We start from the raw sequence: 14,900 nt of genomic DNA on the forward strand, positions 1-14,900 counted from the left end.
TGGGCACCAGCAAGCTCAGCCGGGCCCCTCCCGCTTTGCTCCTGCCCCATCGCTGGCCGCTGCCCACTGCCTGCCGCGGGGTAGGTCGAGGAGTGGGGGAATCTCGTGGGATCTAGAGGGAGGAACTGGATTCCTACCTCCATTGTTTGGTTTTTCTGGACCAAACCCAAAAGAAACTGACATGCCCTCCCTCCTCCCTGGCCCACCTGGAGGGATGCGCGGGGTGGTGACCCTGCCCCTGGAGCCTAGGCTTCCACCTCACCCTGTGACCCCACAAAATCACTCGCCGTGCAGGCGGCACCAGGCCCTCCGCTGTGCTGCACCCCACTGCCTGCCGTGCCTGCCTAGCTGTCTTCACAACCTTCTTTCTCTCACTTCCCCCAGTAACCTATAGCCAGAGGAGTAGTTGTGCAGGTAGATGTCCGAGGGAGGGTCTCGGTAGGTGCGAAGGGAGCGGGGAGGGGATGGCGGGCCTCCGCCCAGAGGAATGGGGGTTGGCACTGCCCTGCGCGGGGCAGCATGGGGCCCTGGGCGCTGTGGTGGGGACGCGAGGTGCGGGCTGGCAGCCAGTGCTGGGCTGGCTGGTCAGCATGGCTGGTAATGTTGGCATTTTGTGTGTATGCTGCTTTTCTTTTCTAACCAAGAGGCTGGGTTTGGCATCTGTGTGTCTTGTTCCCTGGGATTTGGCGGTCACTGTGTAATGCAAGGCCAGTGCTGGAGAAGCAAGAGAGGGGACACCCAAGGTCTCTCCTGGGGGACCCTGAGGTCTCCAGAGTCATGTGGACAGTGGGGAGCCAGAAATAGAAAACTGAGGCCTGAGACTGGGGCCACCCACTCCCTTCCGGCTGAAGGGCCAGCCTGTGGGCGAGCCACAGTGAGATCCCGGGGACCGTATGGACACAAAAGATTCTTATTGCACTTGTATTTTTTGTATTAAAGTTTGCATGGTTTCTAATAAAGGATTAAAACAGACTTGTAGTGAAGTGGCCTGGGAGCTTCCAAGGGCTTCTCCAGAGGGGCATTTCCTGCTGTGCAGACTTGCCTTGGAGGAGGCAGCATCTGGCCTGGATGTCACTCTGGCCTACCTTGGGACCTCCACTGCAGGGGCCCAGTCCTTGTCGAGGGAGGGCGTACCTGGGCATGAAGTGGTCATTTTCTTGCAGAAAGGGCCCACAGGACAGTGACCCTGGCTGCCGTGTTCATTTTGTCCACTGGGGCAGTGCCGCAGAGGGGACTGAGGAGGTGACGTGCTAGGTCCGAAGGCACCTGCACTCCTCCCCAGGGCTGATCCCCCAGGGCCACCAGGATGCCGAAGTTAATGACAGGCTCCAAAACGCTCCTTGGCCAGGGAAGAGCCTTCCAGCCCGGGCCCCAAGTCTGCCCTAAGAGACTGCCTAGTCCCTGCTGCCCCCGAGTGTCCTATGAGCTGGAGGACCTGCAAAGGCTGCCTGACCTGATGACAGATGGGGACCACAGGCCCCAGTGTGTTGGGGCTACTTTGCAGCCTCTTGGGGCTGGGACGTTTCTGTACTTCCCAACTTGCTGTGGTTCAGCCATTAGCCACATCTGTGTTTGTTGTACTGATCTCGAGTTAATAAAGCTGCCCAATGTCCACACGCAGGCTCTGTGTACCCTCGTTTGTCCCACTCCCCCTGGGGCCCAGCATGCACCGCTCAGGCAGCCTATGGCTATCACTGCAGCATCGCCATGGCAGGCTAGAAGCCGCTCGACACTGGGAAGACCACAGGGCCAGTGACAACAGGCCCCTGCGCTTCTGGCCTGGTGGAGGCAGAGGCTGCACAACCCCAGGCCCACGGTGCTGCAGCCTCGAGAGGGTCTCCCCTATTGGAGAGCGATGCTCACAAGGGATAAATAGAACTTTATTTTAAATAAACATTTGCACTCTGTACACAGCCCCAGCGGAAGAGGGGCTCAGTCGTCCGCCGTCTTGCGCACGTCAAAACTACCACAGGGTCCTCGCAGCAGCTCTGCCACCAGCGCAAGCAGCTGCCCGTGCTCCTGCTGCACTTCGGGCGGAAGTGCGGCCAGCTCACTGCGCAGACTGCGCTCCACCATGCGACCCAGGGCCCGGCGCAGCTCCCTCAGCAGCCGCACGGTTCTCGAGTCTCCCTCCAGCCGCAGTAGGTCACTGTCGCTTAGGGAGATGGTGGCACGGCGCCCATCATCTGGTGGAGGGACAAGAAGGCAGGGAATCATGCGAGGCCAGGCCGGAGCACATGTGCGAGGCGCAGAGGGTATGGACACCCACCCCGGACGTGGATGTCCCCGTCAGTAAGGAGCAGCACTGCCAGTGGGTGCACCTGGGAGGAGTCCCGCACAAAGACACTGCCGTTGGACTTGACAGCCATGAAGTACGTCAGCCAGCGGCTCCGTAACCGCGTGGCCTCCCTGGGGAAGCGACATGGAGTTGAGCGTGGCCGCCCGGCAGCCAGCCCTTCCTCCGCAGCCTGTCCCACCCCTGCCTGTCCCCCACCTGTTAATGGTCGACTTGTGCAGCAGAATGTTGCCGGATTTGGTCCTGTAGGTGACGCTGTTGGGCTTGAACTTCCCCTGCCGAGTCACCTTCCCCTGCCTCACCTGCAGGGACACAGCGGATGAGCAGGGCTGGGCCGGTGGGAAGCCGGCCCCTCTCCCGCTCGGGATCGGGCTGGGTGTCCGCACCTGGATGAGGTTGGGGTAGAGCCCGGCCATGAGCACACCCTTCACCAGCTCCTCCTCCTCGCTGTACTCGTTGCACTGGGCCGAGGGCAGCGTGCAGTCCGAGGGCTTGCCCACCAGGAAAGCCTCGTAGATGTTCTCAGAGAATTGCTTGATGAGCCCTGGGGAGAGGCATGGGGCGGAAGGTGAACAGGTAGGGCCGGGGGGCCGGGCTGGAGCAGGCGGGCGGGCAGCGGCCAGGGCTGACCGTGGATGAAGCGCAGGCTGGGTGCGTACAGCAGGTTCTCCTCCAGGTAACTCTCCCTGGACGTGCGGTCCTGCCAGCGCAGCACCTCCTCCCAGCCGGCCACGGCTCGCACGAAGGCCAGGTGGTCACTGCCGCTGTCGTGGCTCAGAAGCGCCTTCACCTGGGGGAAGACGGTACAGGGTCCTGGGTGGGGCCAGGCCGCCTTCCCATGTGGCGGCTGGGCGGGAAGGGACGCACTCTGACCTTGTCCACCTCTGCCCGGTTCTGCAGGCTGCTGCTGAAGGGGTCCCGCGTGAGGCAGGAGACCACTACGAGTAGCGGGTGCAGGCAGCGGAAGATGGCAGCCAGCACGATGGCCTTGGCCAGCCGCGGGTCCGTGGAGATGTGGGCCAGACGCTGGCCCAGTGTGGTCAGGTACTCACGCTGGTCCAGCACCCCTGCAAGAGCATGGCCGTCAGCCTCAGCCGAGCCCCGGTACCGCCACCCGGGCCCGGCAGCGCCACGCACCGATCTCCTGGAGCAGGATCACGGCCTCATCCACCGCCTTGATGTTGGGGCTGTCCACGGCCTTGGAGAGGAACTCCACCGCCTAGCAAGGACAACCAGCCGTGAGCCCGCGTGCCAGCGGCCTCAGCCCACCTCACCCGCCACCTCTGCCGCACCGTCTTCTCAGGCATGTGGATCTTGGCCTGCAGCACCAGGTTCTCCAGGGGCGTGCGCAGGATCTCCGGCACTTGGAAGGGGGCCATCTTCTCCAGCCGGCTGCGCGGGAACAGGTGGTAGGCGAAGCCCGACTGGCAGCGGCCCGCCCGGCCTCGGCGCTGGATCACGTTGGCTCTCGACACCCACACAGTCTCCAGGCAGGAAACCTGTGGGAGGGCAGGGGCCACCATGCCAGCAGCCTCTCAGTGTCCTCCCACTGCTCAAACCCTCAGCAACCCCAGGCCGGTCTGCCCAAACCGCGCAGGCCTAAGGCAGAGCAGGGCTGGGACACTGGGAACTGGCCAGACCCAGGGCAGAGGCGCCACCTTGGTTTTGAGGTCGTAGCGCTCCTCCTTATGCAGACCACTGTCCACAACATGGACGATGTCATTAACCGTGATGGAGGTCTCCGCGATGTTTGTGGCCAGGACGATCTTCCGCACCCCAACTGGAGGCTGCTGGAATATGGCCTTCTGGTCCATCATGGGGATGTTGGAGTGCACTGACGGCCAGCAAGACACACTGGTTACGGGCACTGTGCCTGCCAGCACCAGCCCAGGAGGGGATTCCGACCCCACCTTGGTGAAACCGCATGGAAAAGTGGCGGGACTGGTCAGAACCAGGTGCCCTCCAAGCCCTGGGGCGGGGGGGCCAGTGCCTGGGACCCAGGACCCAGGACCGAAGTGTGCTGGCCAGCACTCACCTGGCAGGATGAGGTACTTGCTCTCGTGCACACCCAGGGCCTCCTGCAGGCGCTGCTGCACACCCTTGATCTCCTGCCACCCGGGCAGGAAGCACAGGATCCCACCTGCAAAGGTCCTGCGCGATGAGCCAGCTGCTCTGGTCGCTGGGCAGTGGCCAAGTGGTCCCAGGGTGGGCAGGGCTGGGTAGGGGTGGAAGCACCCACCTGGCTCCCCGTGCGCATCAATGTGCAGAACTAGATCGGTCACAAGGTCCAGATCGAGTGCACATTCGTCCTCAGACTGGGATGGGGAAGAGGCCTCGGTTACAACCCGGGAAGGGCCAGGGCCGCGGCCACTCGACACCCTCACTCCAGCCCTCATGTGCGTGCTCCGGGGCGCCAGTGTCCCGCCTCCATCAGGGAAATGGGTCACTGAGCCACACGGACGGGGAGGAGGGGTCCCTCACCTCATGGTGCCGGTGTCGATGTGGGTACTGGTGCTTGCCCAGCTTGGCCAGGACGTCCTCCAGGTAGTGCTCCTTAACGGGATACATGAAGCCAGGCACCTTGATGACGGGACAGCCGCCAAAGTAGCGAGAGAAGCGCTCATTGTCACCCGTGGCGCTCATCAGCACCAGCCGCAGCGCGGGGTTGAGCCGCTGCAGGCCCTTGAGCAGGATGAGCAGGAAGTCTGTGTTCACGTCACGCTCGTGGACCTCGTCTACGATGACATGGCTCACGCCCTCCAGGCTGGGGTTGCTCTGCAGCTTGCGCAGCAGGATGCCCACTGTGCAGAAGAGCAGCGCCCCGCCGCGCGCCGGCGGCTTGCTCTCCAGGCGCACCTGGAAGCCCACGTTCCGGCGCAAGGAGGGGCCCAGTTCATGGCTGACCCGCTGTGCCACAGACACGGCCGAGATGCGGCGAGGCTGCGTGATGATGACGTTGCAGCGGGCCCCGCGGCCCTCGGTCACGTAGCGCTCCAGCAGCAGCTGGGGGATTCGCGTTGTCTTCCCACAGCCCGTGTCCCCAGAAATGACCACCACGGGGTGCTGCTCGATGGCGTTGAGGATGGTGTCCCGGTGCGGGTCCACAGGGAGCTGGGGCACCTCCTGCCAGATGGGCCCCCGCCGCCGCCATAGCTCCAGCAGGTTCTGGCTCAGGCGCACCTCCTCGGCCTCGGTCAGGGACAAGAAGGGCTTGCCGGTGATGGGGTCGCTCAGTGGCCCCGAGTCCTTACCCAGGGGCAAGATATCCTCACTCTGCAGCCGGAGCTCGGGCGAGAGCCACGAACTTTCCACGGGGTACTGGGGACAAGAAGGCAAGCAAGGTGGTGACAGCAATATAACCCCCTCTATTGTGGGGCTCCCTAGTTAGGTGCTGGGGCCCAAGCACCCCACCCATGACCATGCGGGCCTCACGGGCCAGGAGATGGCAGGGGTGGCATGGGGCGCTCACGTGGCTCAGGAAGGTCTCTATCTTGCGGAGGATGGGCTCCGGCACCTGGATGGTGCACGGCCGGCGCTGGGTCTCCCCCAGCTCCCGCAAGGAGGCCAGGTTGTACATGGCATGGGTGAGCGGCTCGTTGTTCCTGTCCACCAGGCCCAGGCTCTGCAGAGGGACACATAGGCCTCAGGCTGGGCGCCGGGCCTGCACACGCAGGGGTACCACAAGACCCTGGGGAAAGCGATCTCTTTTCCAAGTGAGAAATTAGAAAGCAGGAAAACATGAGTCTCCACAAGATAACTTGTCACCCAGCTAAAATCAACTCAAGAGCTAAACTTGACCTGTCCCAGTGGAACAGTCCCAGCGCCCCACTCCATCTCCCCAACGCAGGGCCCCACATACCCCACGCCCATCCACCACAGGACACAGAACTTCCCAGAGGTTGTAACTAGGGGAGTCTTCAAAGGAAGACACGGCCTCGTAACAGGGCCCCACATACCCCACGCCCATCCACCACCCCATCCCAGACAGGACACAGAACTTCCCAGAGGTTGTAACTAGGGGAGTCTTCAAAGGAAGACACGGCCTCGTGTCCCTGCACACCTACAGCCACCTCACGAGAGCCCCGAGCAGTGTGCAAGAGCGGCGCGCCCTCCCTGGACAGGAAGGCACTGCCAGCCGGGAAAGGAAAAGAGCTGCCAGCCTTGTGCAGAATGGGAGTGACACCTCAGCCTCTGGGGAGCGGAGCAGCCCTTTGGCTCGCCGGTCACCACGGCTGCCCCACAGCTGGGCCTCCACCACCTCACCCATCAGCTTGTGTGGCCTGCAGCACCTCTCACCCTCAGCTGAATCTGCATTGCGGTTCCCAGAGCCACTCATCAAAGCACGGCCAACGGGCCCGCTCGCTGTGCCCTGAAACCCAATGTCACAGTTCTGACTGCTCAGGCACAGCGTGGGTGCCACCACTGTGGCATCAGCTGACCCCAAGACTGTTTCAGGGAACCGCTGCACTGCTTGCACCATGACGCTTCCTCCTTCCAGCTTCACCCCAGATCTCTAGACCCGCCACTGCTCTCAGGAAGAGGAGGCGCCTTTCCAGCTCCACTCTGGTCCAGCCAAGCATGGGAGGCCCAGCAGCTCCTTGGGGCCTCTGGGGAGGTTGTGGAGATAGCAGCCCAGGTCTCAGAGACACTGGATGTTTGTGTCCCCAGGGCAAAAGCCTAGTGTGGCAGTGTCACTTCTGGAGAGGGGGACCAGCATGAGCAGGCCACAGCCTGGGGGTGCTCTTGGACTCACCTTCAGTTTCTTACAGGCCAAAGCTGCTGCCTTATTCTCAGCCTCTGCTTTACGGCGCCCTTTGGCGACAAACGTCATAGGACAGGGCCAGAGGAGAGTGAGTGTAGACAGCTTGGTCTTGGTACCCACAGTATGGAACTGCATGAGGTTCTACACAGAAAAGGAGGCAAAGTCACAAAGATGGGGTGAAAGGGGAGCTGTGACATTCTCAGGATCCCCAGGTCCCCAGAGAGAGTTAACCAGTCTTAGGAGGTTCCAGTCACGGGAATCCTGCTGTGCGGCCAGTCCAGGCACCCCCTCCCGCTGCACCACAGCTGCGCAGCAGAAGGAAGCGTCCTGGGAATGCCAGCCCTTCCCTGCTTAATGTCCTCGACACCTTCAGGGCAGCTGTGGAAGACCCAGAACATTCTCAGAGCAAAAAGCCTTGCACCGGAGAGAAGTCCTGCTTGGCCCTAGCCCGCTGCCACAGCAGCGATCATTCCCAGCCACCCTGAACGGGTTCCGGCCTTCTACTCCACATGCCCTGCCTGCTCCCTGTGACTCAGACCATACAGGAGTTTGAAACAGCACCTTCATGCTAAGCTACATTCCCAGCCCTTTAAATCTGTTATTTGGAGAAGGGTTCACTAGATTGATAGGTTATCCAGGCCGGGCTTGAACACTGGTCCTCCTGCCTCAGCCTCCCAGAGCACTGAGATTATTGTGTGCCACTGCACCTCTTTTCCTGTTTCCACTTTGCTTCCGCCCCTCCTCCCGCCCCTCCTCCCCTCCCACTGGCTGAGGCCTGAGCCAAGGAAATGGGCACTCTCAGCATTCTGCTCCTTGGGCACCCTTCCTCTCTGGGCTCAGGGAAGGCAGGTATGGGAGCCACCCAGGCAGGTAACACAGCGAATCCAGGAGGCCCGGCTCACCTTGGCCGTGGAGGACGACGTTGCGATCTGAATCACCTTGGCCAGAAGGTTCTTGGGAAGCGGAAACTGGGTCAGGGCCCTCACAGCACTGTCGTCATCTGTCATTTCAAAGGAACCACCCCTGGGAGGACCAAGAGTTCAGGTGGAGAAGTTTGCTTTCTTCCTGGGCTAGTTTCCCCTGAGGCTCAAGACCTGGGGGCTGGGACAGGCAAGGGTGCAGAGGACAGGAGGGTAGAGCAGAGCAGAGGGGAGCGGAGATGGTGGGACCGGAGAGAGCCGTGGACAGGGAAGCCCAGCCACAGTGTGAGACTACGGTGACCACAGCGAGGGACAAGACATAACGGTGGATGGTGGGACAGAACCAGGGAATGCCACCCATCCCACACAGCTGGCAGCCAGCTCCCCACCATACCTGGAGTCCCGGAGTGGCGTGTGGGAGTCCTGCTGTGTCATGGACAGAAATTCTGTAACATCAATGGTCCCCTCTTCCAGCTCTTCCTCCTCATCTTCCTCTTCTTCCCTGCCCACAGACCGGGACAGGACCCCAGGCCCCCCTGGCCGGATGCTCTCAGGATTCAGCTGCCGCCAGGACGTGGTGGGCATGGTGGGTTCTGGGCGCCACCAGCTGTCAGCCGGAGAGCCAAAGCGATCCGCTAGCACTCGGTACTTGGCCGCGTCGAACAGCTCGTTCCGGGGACCCAGCAGCCCCCAGCCCTGAGGGGAAGAGGGACAGCATGAGCGTGAGCATGGGCCCATCCACAGCCAGCTGCCCCCTAAGTCCCCTTCTGTCTACCCACCTCACCCGCAGTCTAGGGTTGGCCATAAAGAGCACAAACATGCCTCGACCGACAGAAAATGACAAGGTAAAGCCCTGCATCTGTCCAAGCAGGACAGAAGGAAACGAAGCCCACAGGGCCAGGCAGAGGATGACAGACTCGTGCAAAGATCTAGAAGCTTCAGTGACAGCAGCACAAACCATCGAGCAGAGCAATTTCAGACACAGAACCAGAGGTGGAAATAGGCTCAACGGGAAGGACAAGTGTTTTGAAAGCCACTTACAAAAGTATCCAGCAAAATCGACATATGAAAATAAGATGCATTTGTCTTTGCTCCAATTAGTCTATCTGACAAAGAAATCACAAGAATAACCCCATTTACAAGAGCATCAAAATATAGGGGCAAGGAAAGGGAAGGTGGCAAAGTGGTGAGCAGCAGAGAAAGAGCCTCTCCGAGGTGATGACCTGGCACGGGAATACAGCCGCGGAAGAGGAGGAGGAGGGAAGAGGGTCCCGGGACTCAGGAAGGATCTGCGGTGAGAACTGAGGTCTACGGGGAGAGTGGACAGACTTTAATGGAGAGGAGGGAGGTGCCAAGCAGCACTCCGAGCCTGGGCTCTCCGTCGACCCCAGCCGGAGCCATCCACGGAGAGACGCACCAGTGGAACGGAGCAGTACACGAACCGGACTGCAGCGGCTGATGAGCTGTCCAGATTCAGATCTCACCCAGGAGAGGAGGACTGGCCGGTAGCCATCTTGGAGAGGGGCCGACTGAGCTCAGAACTGAGGACTGTGGCAGGCAGACTCCACCTAGTGGCTTCCGGTGCCTTGGTGCAGGTGCTGGGTTCAAGCCAGCAGCTAATATGTAGACTGTTGTACCCCCTAAACTTCAGAGGAACTACAGGGGCGGGCGGCTGGGACTGTCCACTACCCACCGTGGAGCTGCTTGCTGGGATGGATCGATTTGGCCCTGTGCTGTTTGCCCACACTGCCCAACAGTGACAGCAAAGAAAGTCCCAGTGAATGGGACGTTTTTGAGTTTTTTCTTGATTGAACTTATTTTCCAGTTTTTGTTGTTGTTGTTGTTCTGTTCTTCTATTTTTTCCTTTTTTCCTTCTCACCTGTCTTCTTCACCAGTTTCCTAAAGTTTGTCCTCCAGCCTTGCTTCTGATCTCTTCTTCTATTTCTGTTTATCTTCACCAGTTTCCTAAAGTTTGTCCTCCAGCCTTGCTTCTGATCTCTTCTTCTATTTCTGTTTTTAACCCCCTAACCCCTTTTAAATCTTCTCCTCTAAGGGTAAAAAGCCATATTAAGCGTTATAATTTGTCATTTCCTAGGCTGTCTTTGATGGTATTGCTACTGCTGATTGTACTACTTTAGCCAAGGTGACATAACTGTGCTCATCAGCTGTTCCTCCGAATATACCAACACTGAGATCGCCTAAGGGTCTTAAAAAAAAACTAAAAGCCTACAGGCCAGTGTCAAAGAACAGGCAGCTGGGCCAAGTAGGCAGAAATCTCTCATCCCCAGTAAATGGAAGACGTAGGATCTTGCAACAGATTCAAAACCCAAAAGCTAGGTACAGCTGAGAACTAGTCATTTCCTAAGGGTTCTGAATAGTAGCAATAAAGTTACTCACCATAAGTAATTTAGCTTCAACCCAGGAATTAAACTTTAAAAAATAACAAAAAATAAGAAGACACTTGAACAAGAGGAAATTCTCCTAGAGTTTAGCTCACCAAAGGCAAACACCGGGCAATGAAGTGAAACATTCTGAAAGCCACCCACCTGGACTCTGAAATGGTAACAGCAGAAGTAACAAAAATACAGGGGTGAGGAAGATGGAGGAAAGGGGACTTAAAAAGGATTAAGATGTGTTATATGTATGTACCAAGTTCCCGCAAGGAATTGATCATCATGTACTGCAAACATGGTCTAATAAAAAATAATTGAAGAAAACAATAGTTACAAATGAATCTAACCCAAGGTGGTAAGACACAAATAGGAAGTTATTCACGGACCAGAAAAATCAGTATTACAAAAATGCCCATACTTCCAAAAACTCCACAGGCTCAGTGCTTTTCTATCAGAATGCCAGTGGTATTTTTCAAAGAAATAGAAAAACCACTGCTAACTCAGGAAGTCAAGGGAGGAGGTCACAAGTTTGAAGCCAAGCTGAGCAACTTAGCAAGATACTATATATATTAAAAAAGCATGGTGGCTTGGCCCACTTAATTCTGACACCCAGGAGGCTGAGACAGGAGGATTGCCACAAGTTCAAGGCCAGCTTGGGCTACATAGTGAGTTCAAGGCCAACCTGCACCACATAGCAAGACTGTCTCAAAAACAAAAACAAAAAATGGGCCAAAACACATCTGTAATCCCAGCACTGTGGGAGGCTGCTGCAGGAGGTTTGTAAATTCCTACCCAGTCTAAGTAATTTAGCAACTCAACAAGACCTTGTCTCAGAAAAAAAGGTCTGAGGATACAGATCAGTACAAAGGGCCCCACCTTAATCCCAGATGGAGGTGGGGGTGAGACATGGTGATACACACTTATGATCCCAACACTCAAGACTTGAAGCAGAAGGATCACAAGTTCAAGGCCAGCCTGGGATACATACTGACACCCATCTCAAAACTAAAAAGAATAAAAACTCCCAGGCCTCCCGGGTCGAGACTCCTGCTTGAGACACTAAACAAAAAAAGAGAGACTGGTGGATCCTAAGATCCCAGGGCCAAGGAATAGAGGAGATATTATAGAGGGTGGGAGAGGAAGAAGAGCGCAAGAATTGATCTAGAAAGGAAGGGGAAGCAGGGTCCCCAGGCAATGCCAGAACCACAGCACTGAAGCCAAGCAAGGTCGAGGCAAGGCTGATGAGTCTGGCAATGCCCCGTGCAAAGCGGATGCAAAAGTAACGGAGACCGGAGACCACGTGTGAATGGAGAAATCACAAACCATAAGCATAAGGACATGTGCATTGGAAGCATAGCCGAGGGAAGCGATCAGGACACGGGACATTTGAGACCCATGAGAAAGAGTCACAAGAGAACAGGTGTGAAAGTTCACTGTCAAGACGGAAGAGGGGATGAAGAGACAACACAGGAAGAGAGTGGACAATGTAAAGGGGGCAGAAGGTATGGAGCCCAGAACAGGTGACAGGACATGGGACCAACCCTCCTGAGAGGCAAGGAGGAGGCCACACAGCAGCAGAAGAAGGGGAACACTCATGCCAGGCTTTCTTCTTGCCTGAGTAGAGATATGGACCTCGGAACCCAAGGAGAGTCGAGGATGGTACAGCCACGGAGGAGATCAATTGGGAGGAGACACACTGAGCTACACTGCCCAGGCGCTGGGGCACAAGCACAGCAATACCATGCTTGCACAGCAGGAGGGAACTATGGCTATGTGTGAACCCACTCGAGAGAATGGGGAAGCAGAAATCCAACTGGAAAGACAGCCACCATCCACCCTTGATAGAGGGTTCTGCATGGGGAGTACTCCATATTTGTGAAACCAGACAGCAGATAACCAAGGAGGACAGCAAAGGATAAAGAAACTGAAAAGAAACTCTATTCCCTCATGGCTAAAAAAAGGAAAGAACCAGGAGGTGGGAAGGGCTCCAGACAGGCGAATGACTGAACACTGTCAACCTGACTGAGATGTCCCAGGAACCAGAAAAGCTACCAAAATGAGAAGCAAGTGGTCTGCACTGTCCGAGTCACCTTGAACAGCTGGCAGGCCGCAGCTGCAGCCTGGCGCTCAGCATCGATCTTCTTGCTTCCATAGCCTTCTACCTCCACGCTCTTGGGCCACTTTATGTGCAAGGTGACTTTCTGGGGACAAGAAGAAACAATCAGGCAAGTGGCCTCTCCAAATTACACAGCTGTTGCAAATCCCAGGGAGAAGCAAATGAAACAGTAATCATCAACGGAGTGCTAGGACCACTCTGGGCTGGATGCAGACAGAACTCCAGCCCAGCCCTGACTCTCCGTAAGGCTCTAACGCCCTCCGGCTCAGTACATTCATAGAAACGTCAGTTCTTTGGGCTTCTTGAAGGGCTCACTGGGAATGGATTCAAAAATCTTCTTTTCCAAGTGGTCTGTCTGCATGTTTCTGTGGATCCCAGGACCTACAAAATTCTTGAAGCAGAAATTCTCCCACTACCTCCAGCCCTCTACGGTCCTAGTGGGTCAGAGCCCAGGATCCACACAGGGGCCTGACTCAGGCACGAGGACAACTCCTTGCCTCATCTGCCTCAGGTTCCTTTTCCCCAAACCAAGCACATGTATATTCTGGGTCTTCTTCAACCCTAACTTGGTTTTGAGACTCTGCTGGCCATCTTATTTCAGAAAACCTACTCTGGCCTCTGTAACAAAAACACCTGAGCCATAGGGGCACACAGTCTGCTCCTAGTCAAGTAGGGCTCCCCCGCTACTCGTGCACTTGCCTTTTTCTTCGGTCCGTTCGTGTGCACGTAGACTAGCTTGTCTTTGGCATGTGAGATGCCAAGGGCTCTTCCAATTACGCTGTTGAGAAGGTTTTTGGGCTGTGGGAACTCTTTTAACAGGTCCCTAGAAGCTAAGAAAATAAGAACAAAGACATTACAGCTGTTTGTTTTCTTTTTAAAATTCCATGGGCTATGAAACAAAACAACCCACGAGACTGGATGCTGAGGCAAACTGACTCATGACCCCAAATCACCTAGGAGCACAATGGAAAAGGACGGAGGACCAGCTGTAGGGTGTGCAGGGGAATGGGGACACACCCGCATGAATGACCAGCTCCTGAAGAGCCAATGACCCATGTACCACAGAAGGGAACCAGCCAACAGATCTCATTTTTAAATTTTTGGTCTAAAAACAACAGAAACAATTCTGCAATGCTTTGGCTGGACCCAAAAACTAAGTTCTCCATGGGGGAATGTACTAACAGCCAACATCCTCTTCCTAGCCCAAATTCCTGATAATGAAACATCACACACACAGCACACACACGGTGTATGAAAGAAGGCTCTAAACCAAAGAACAAAAGTCCTCCATACACACAAACTGGAGACCAAAGCTCCCCCAAAGTGAGATACAAGAGCATAGGTCAGTGATGAGCTACAGATCCTGAAAACCAAGCTGCAGATTCCACCTGTTCCTCAATAAACCAGAAACCTCCCTAAAGCCAGCCTGTATATAAGGTGATCAAAGATCACCATACACAGACAAAGGCATGAGCTATTTCCTGATTTCTCTGCCATCAAGGAAAGCATGCATCAGATACCAGGAAAGAGATCTCATTTCTTTCACTTTGCTTTTTCCTTTGGTACCGGTAATTGAAACCACTGAGCTAAATTCCCAACCCCTCTTTCACTTGTTTTTGCATCAACCCCAAAGTACAGATCAGTGAAATATCCACCTAGAGGAAGCTTCTGACTCTCACAGGGCTCAGGCTAAGAAGAAGCCTGAGGGAAGTGGTTAGATTTGAAAGGTCTGGTCCCCAAACACCACAGTGGCCCTTCAACAAATGCAGACAGAGACCTGCAGAAGAGACGGGGGCCTTTTCATTGAACGCTCTCAGCCTGCAGCTAAACCAGCTCCAGAATGAAACTGGGTAGCTATATACGTGCACACTTGCTTGGTTATAATGACTGGGAAGCTTTTTCACGACACTGGGAACTCTGGTTCCTGTAGGGCACCGGGGAATGGCAGCGATTTTGGGGTACACTCCATTTGCTGATGCTGCTCCAGGAGTTTTCAATCTGTCTCGTCCTAAATGCCATCTTACAAAGTAACCGGGAATCAAGCAATTAACAGACCTAAGGAGGCTCCAGGGAGGGCCAAACCAACAGACCTAACGACAGCCCGCTGGACGACGGACGCGCACGGAGCTCCCCCAGTGCGGGAAGCCGGGAGGCCGCACCCCACTGGCCCCAGACGGGCAGAGACGTCCTCACCAACACAGTACTCTGTACTGTTCGGTTGGCCCTAAGCTGACGTCTTGCCTGTGTCTGAGGCGCCGAAACACCAAGGCTGCACCTCCCGCCGAGGCGAGGGCCCGGGACCCTGATGGCAGAAGTTACCTGTTCTCCCACGTCCTCTCTGCCCGCTCGCCGCAGGGGCAGGGGCAGGGGCAGGGGCAGGCGCCCGGCCCGCGCACAGCCCAACCCTGGAGCC

The 14,900-nt window shown here is 56.6% G+C and overlaps 1 protein-coding gene across 2 annotated transcripts in view; it reads right to left on the minus strand.

The window, feature by feature from the left end:
- Window positions 1-1,871: 1,871 nt before the first annotated feature.
- The window catches only part of Dhx30 (DExH-box helicase 30), a 27,257-nt gene continuing 14,228 nt past the window's right edge, over window positions 1,872-14,900 (minus strand). For both annotated transcript variants that reach the window (XM_010624320.3, XM_010624321.3), the window contains exons 5-22: window positions 13,187-13,317; window positions 12,462-12,572; window positions 8,373-8,674; window positions 7,961-8,081; window positions 7,050-7,199; window positions 5,766-5,918; window positions 4,778-5,614; window positions 4,536-4,611; window positions 4,332-4,436; window positions 3,955-4,130; window positions 3,589-3,795; window positions 3,434-3,515; window positions 3,170-3,363; window positions 2,927-3,086; window positions 2,683-2,840; window positions 2,495-2,598; window positions 2,270-2,409; window positions 1,872-2,186 (exon numbers count right to left, since the gene is read on the minus strand). In XM_010624320.3, coding sequence (XP_010622622.1) covers window positions 1,933-2,186; window positions 2,270-2,409; window positions 2,495-2,598; window positions 2,683-2,840; window positions 2,927-3,086; window positions 3,170-3,363; window positions 3,434-3,515; window positions 3,589-3,795; window positions 3,955-4,130; window positions 4,332-4,436; window positions 4,536-4,611; window positions 4,778-5,614; window positions 5,766-5,918; window positions 7,050-7,199; window positions 7,961-8,081; window positions 8,373-8,674; window positions 12,462-12,572; window positions 13,187-13,317 — 3,461 coding nt within the window. In that variant the 3' untranslated portion in view covers window positions 1,872-1,932. The remainder of the gene's footprint in view (window positions 2,187-2,269; window positions 2,410-2,494; window positions 2,599-2,682; window positions 2,841-2,926; window positions 3,087-3,169; window positions 3,364-3,433; window positions 3,516-3,588; window positions 3,796-3,954; window positions 4,131-4,331; window positions 4,437-4,535; window positions 4,612-4,777; window positions 5,615-5,765; window positions 5,919-7,049; window positions 7,200-7,960; window positions 8,082-8,372; window positions 8,675-12,461; window positions 12,573-13,186; window positions 13,318-14,900) is intronic.

This window comes from Fukomys damarensis, unplaced genomic scaffold (genome assembly GCF_012274545.1).
Source record: "Fukomys damarensis isolate Sample0158 unplaced genomic scaffold, DMR_v1.0_HiC HiC_scaffold_12, whole genome shotgun sequence".
Lineage (NCBI taxonomy): Eukaryota > Metazoa > Chordata > Mammalia > Rodentia > Bathyergidae > Fukomys > Fukomys damarensis.